Here is a 5063-nt window from a genome sequence, read left to right as displayed (position 1 = left end):
GTTGGAGCCTCTTGTGCCCTGACCAAAGCTGGCCCTTCCCACATAAGCAGCTTCACCAGCACCCCCACCTGGAATGCATCTCTATGTTCTTTCTGCCATCTGTCTTTCACTAAGGGAAACCTCGCCCATCTATCAGTCCTCCAAGTTCACCTCAAGCGCCTCCAGGGTCAACTCAAGGTCCTTTGGAGTCGGTAGAAGCCCCATTGGATCCTCCTCCAGCCGCTAAATGCCTACAGCCCTGGCAGGCTCACTCATGAGAATGCTCCCTTTTCACCTCTCATTATTTAATTGTTTGAAGTGCCAAGTGTGTGTTTATTTTTTTCCTAAGTGTGTGTTTATTGTTTTCCAACTAAACTGCAAGTTCACAAAGGGCAAGAATTATGGCTTAAACTCCTTTTGTAGGACTTGATACGCATATTTAAAGGATTCCTCCAAGGTTGAATGAATGAACAAAAGAACGTTACTCACATTAGCGATGGTGGAGACAAACAGCATAATGACAGTGGCGATGTGGACCACAAAGATACCAGCCAGCAGGACCAACATCTTGGCTTTTTTGGTGACTCGTGAGCAAAGAGAGTTCTGAAAAGACAAAGAAAACAAAGGGACCAAAAAAAGGTTACTGTTGGATTCAATAAGACAATTCATCTTTCCTACATGTGTGGGCTCTCTGCTAAAATGGGGGAGATTTGCAATTAAAAACCATCACAATTTTATCAAAAGTTCTGAAAGCACCTTATTCACATAGCTCCACATGGCTAGGTGCCCCTTCACCTATTTCCATATACCTAAATGTAAACATAATTCAGTTTTTTCTCAGGTATTCACTTACTCATTTCTGTAACACTACCTATTTCCAAAAAAGAATAATATTTTATGACAACTGCTAGCATTTTATTTTGTTCGCGTTTCAGAGGCCAAAAGTAGGACTTTGATTTTTAAAGGGCCTTGGTAATTTCCAGGTGGCTGTGCAACGGTATCATATAAATTTCCATTTTCCACTAAAGACCTGTCCATGCTGCCTTCAAATTCCTCACCAAGCAATTTTAGAAGCAAACACCTTCCTCAGTGCAGTCCCTGTTACTTAGTGCCTACAGACTGAATAAGCTCCCAACTTGATCCTGGGTGAGATATAAAATGTAAGAGACACAATTTCTATCATTGTCATGCTGCCTGGTTTTCAACAATTACAATAACCTCAGTATAGTTTAATGATCAGATCACCTACTGACTGAACATTTCAAAGTAGTATTACTACACCTGAGCCTTTGTGCTCTGTGTGCTTCATAGCAGGGAGCCTGCTATTGGTCTGGCCAGAGGGGTGTATTTCCTACCGTTCAGTATGACCATTCTGAGGGCTTTAAAATTCTTCAGCTTGAGATACCACCAAATGTGCCTTCTACTTATGCCTATTTACACAAATTCCAGGCCTTCAGGACTCAATACAGAAGACAGGCAAATGCATAAATCACAAGATGGGGGGACTGGGGACTAATATTGATTAAGAATGTGCATGGATAAACCAAAGCTTTCAGCCATCATCTCAGCGGAGTAGAAGAAGGGAGCCATTGATCATAAAGCCCAGAAAATAAAGGAAATATGAAGGACGCAGCAGGGGAGGCTACCGTGATTGATGTCAGCTGCAGAAGGAGTGCTTTGTCACACCCAAGACAGTTAAAATGCTGGGCAGGCTCAGAGGGACATCAGAAGGAAAGGGCTCGAGGTTACTCATACCCCAGATAGAGCGGGGGTGTGGACACCCCCCATCTAAGCAGGAGATGTCAGCGCACCCACTCATCTTTCTCTCTGTGCCTCATTTAATTGACACTTTAAGTGTGCTTGAATCACTTTCAAGCCACCCCAGGTATTTATTAAAGAACACTGATGCTATCACTCCAACACTACAGACGCCTTTTATCTTGCCTCACTTTCCTCCATCAGGTACCCAAAAATCCAGAACAATGTAACGTACACCAGGGCACCTTGCTCTCTGTGGTCCGGGCACTGAGCGAGAGACAGACACGGGCTTCTGCCATCCGATCCACCCTGACCCGTTCCAACATCCCCTTCCCCAATCTGGGCACTTCCCTCCAACCCTCTCTGTTTTTCAGGGATGTGTTCAATTGAACTAGGAAGGAAAAACTGGTGGCATTTATCCTGAACCCTCGGCGTGGGGGGGGGGGGCTCAGAGCTTTCATGTCTGCTGTTGGTAATCTCCCCACACTTTCAAATTCATATTTGCTTTTCTTGGCTTCTTGAGCACCTCCACAGTTCTCTGCATGACTTTAATGCACAGTGAGAAGAGGTTTTTGGATCCGACAGAGGCTGAGTTAGAATCGTGTAAAGTTATTTGACCCCTGGGTCTCAGCTTCCTCATATATAGAGGCTGCAGTGCACGTGGGAATGTGAGGATTAAACTGGATTATATATGTAAAGCACCGAGCATAGCGTCTGGCACATGGCAGATACTCGTCAAGGGCTTGCTTCACCTGTGGTTGTTATCATACTATTATGCTAAGGGAAGCCAGGTTAGTAGCTGTTGCCAACCCCGTTACTGAAGCACCAGGTTGCTCCAGGTTACATGCAGGTAGGTAATAAGATATCTCCCGTCACGTTGACGAGGCAGTGGGCATAAAATCTTTTTGGTTCTCTTAGAAATGTCCATGCTGTTTAACCTGGAGGGAGACCAGTAAGAACGCCCTCAGAAACGACCAGCAGAAAGTTCACTCTCTCAGCCCATCCTCCTAAAAGCCCCCAGAGTCACACTCAGCAGATCCCGATCTCTTTGTCCCTTATGCAGAAAGGAATAGGCCATTGCTGGGAATCACAAGTATTATATAACCAAAGAGTTGTGTGTGTTCTCCTCCTCAGGCTCTTTAAATTACTTTCTTATTCCTCTTGCTTCAAATTCACAAACATCCTCCTCTGAATAGGGGGAAGTGGTTGGGGGCCAAGAATGGAATATAATACACCAGGTGAGGTCACGTCAGTGGGTGGCACAACATGCTGGATTCCGGCCCTGACAGGCTGTTGGGAACTCGGCACCACTTTGTCTCCTCGGGCTGCTCTCTGTCCTGTAAAGTCCAGTCTGACTTCCTCTGCCCAGCTCACACTCACTTGTGCATTCATTCATTCATTCATTAAGACAGGGTCTTGCTCTGTCACCCAGGCTACAGCACAGTGGTGTCATCACAGCTCACTGCAGCCTCAAACTCCCAGGCGCAGGCTACTTTCCTGCCTGAGCCTCCCGAGTAGCTGGAGCTGCAGGTGCTGGCCGGCACGCCCAACGAACAGTATCCCTGTCGCGGACCCTTCCAGGTTCAGCTCTGCTGTGTGTCGTCACAGCCCTGGGCCGTGTCCACAGGCTCTCTCTTCTGACTTAGCAGCCCCGCCCGCTACAGGCTGCAGGCAAAGAGGCAACCCTCGGTGTCACAGATTCTTGCCATTATGCTGTGTCTTTCCACCGTGGAAAGGAGCAAAATGTCTTGGATTAGCCAAAGCTCTTACTGAACGAAACACCCAGTTCTCTCTGCTTCTGACTTCTGTGCTACCCAGAAGGAGGGGCTGTTCAGCTGGTGCTATCGCATAATAAACATAACGTCTCCATCTTCTCACTGCCCCACATTCTCTGGGTTTATTAGTATCAGCCATTGTCAGCATTGAGGGGCATCCACTATTTTCAGCGGCCTTCTGCCAATACATTTGAAAACTGAGTGAACTATCTTTTAAATTTCTAGGCTGGAGCTAGTCTCCCAGTCCCTATACCGTACTTCACCCAATAGAGAAACCCTCAGTCTGGAGGGAGGCCACCTGAGGTCTCTATGGACAGCATCAGTGACCGTCAGGGAGAGAGGGGTGAGCATCAGGGAATCCATAATAGCAGAGTAGACTAACAGAAGAGCCCACACCCCGAGACTTCTGCCCACCCCTTTGCTTACAGCATAGCTCGCAGGAAGACTCATCTCTTCACCCACTGTGTATACTGTGGGCACTGAAAAAAGACCTTTCCCGAGCTATGTTACTGGAAGTGTTGGCGGCTACAACTTTCTTCCTTAGGAGTGTGTTTCACTGAAACGATAACAGACTTCTCCTGCACACCCCTCTAAGACCCCTCTGAGATGCTACAGGTGGCACTCTCCGGTGGAACGCCGGCCTCATCACAGCTGGGCAGCTCCCCCCAGGAAGCAGAGAATGCAAACAGCACCACAATTCTGCAGACTCCGGAGCCAGGGCTGCTTCTGGCCGAGCAGCTGGTGTGCGGGGCAGCCTCAGCGTCTATCATTGGTTGTTGGAACTCCCATAAGAACCTTTATTTGTGGAGCTTAGACTGCCCCATCTAGGCCACCAGAGCTAGTCGTGCAGTTGAAGGGTAGGTCATCCACTGACTTCTATGTGGGACGCCCACAGGTTTGCGTACCCACTCCTGCGAGTGGGGCAGGGTCTGCCTCTACCCTCACCTCCCAACATGCTTGGCACAGGACAGTCCAGGACCCAGGGGTAGAAACTGAGAAGGCATAGGAAGGCATGAGTGTTGACTCAGAGAGCGTGATTGCTAAGGGAAGTGGAGGTTAGTGCCTTGGAGCCACATCCAGGTCTCCAATACCCCTTTTCCGTTCTTCCTTCTGCCCTACAGGACAGGCCTGCCAATTCCCTTCTACTGGGTCATTCTCCTTTCCAACCACTATCTCCCCCCCTGCATTGCTCAGACCACACAACAGCAGTGGCCCCTTTTTATGCCCTGAGCTCCGATGCAAGCCTCACAACCACTGACCATTCTGTATTTGGACTAAGTGCTTTGCTGACAGAAAATTTACTATAATTAATAGAAATAACCCCGAGGATTACAACTGCTAGGTGACCAACTATAAAGGACTAACTAATGTCGGGGTAGGAGGAAATAGAGGGTAATAACCACCCTCCAGTTGTTTCCAGCCATTTAAACCAGGGAGTGTCCAACCTGTATTTCCCCTCTGCTATACATTAGAAGAATAAAGAGTTGTCTTGGGCCAAATATACAAACACTAACAAAACCTGATCAGCAAAAAAAGGTCTGTGCCTACTTT

At 47.7% G+C, this 5063-nt stretch overlaps 1 protein-coding gene across 1 annotated transcript in view; it reads right to left on the bottom strand.

Moving 5' to 3' along the window:
• EMP1 (epithelial membrane protein 1) overlaps positions 1–5063 on the bottom strand; it is a 17997-nt gene that overhangs the window by 3126 nt on the left and 9808 nt on the right. Inside the window, exon 2 of the mRNA XM_003797781.2 lies at positions 469–582. Coding sequence (XP_003797829.1) covers positions 469–546 — 78 coding nt within the window. The 5' untranslated portion in view covers positions 547–582. The remainder of the gene's footprint in view (positions 1–468; positions 583–5063) is intronic.

Source organism: Otolemur garnettii, unplaced genomic scaffold (genome assembly GCF_000181295.1).
Source record: "Otolemur garnettii isolate 467f Iridium unplaced genomic scaffold, OtoGar3 scaffold00124, whole genome shotgun sequence".
NCBI lineage: Eukaryota > Metazoa > Chordata > Mammalia > Primates > Galagidae > Otolemur > Otolemur garnettii.
This window is presented reverse-complemented; position numbering and strand designations above follow the sequence as displayed.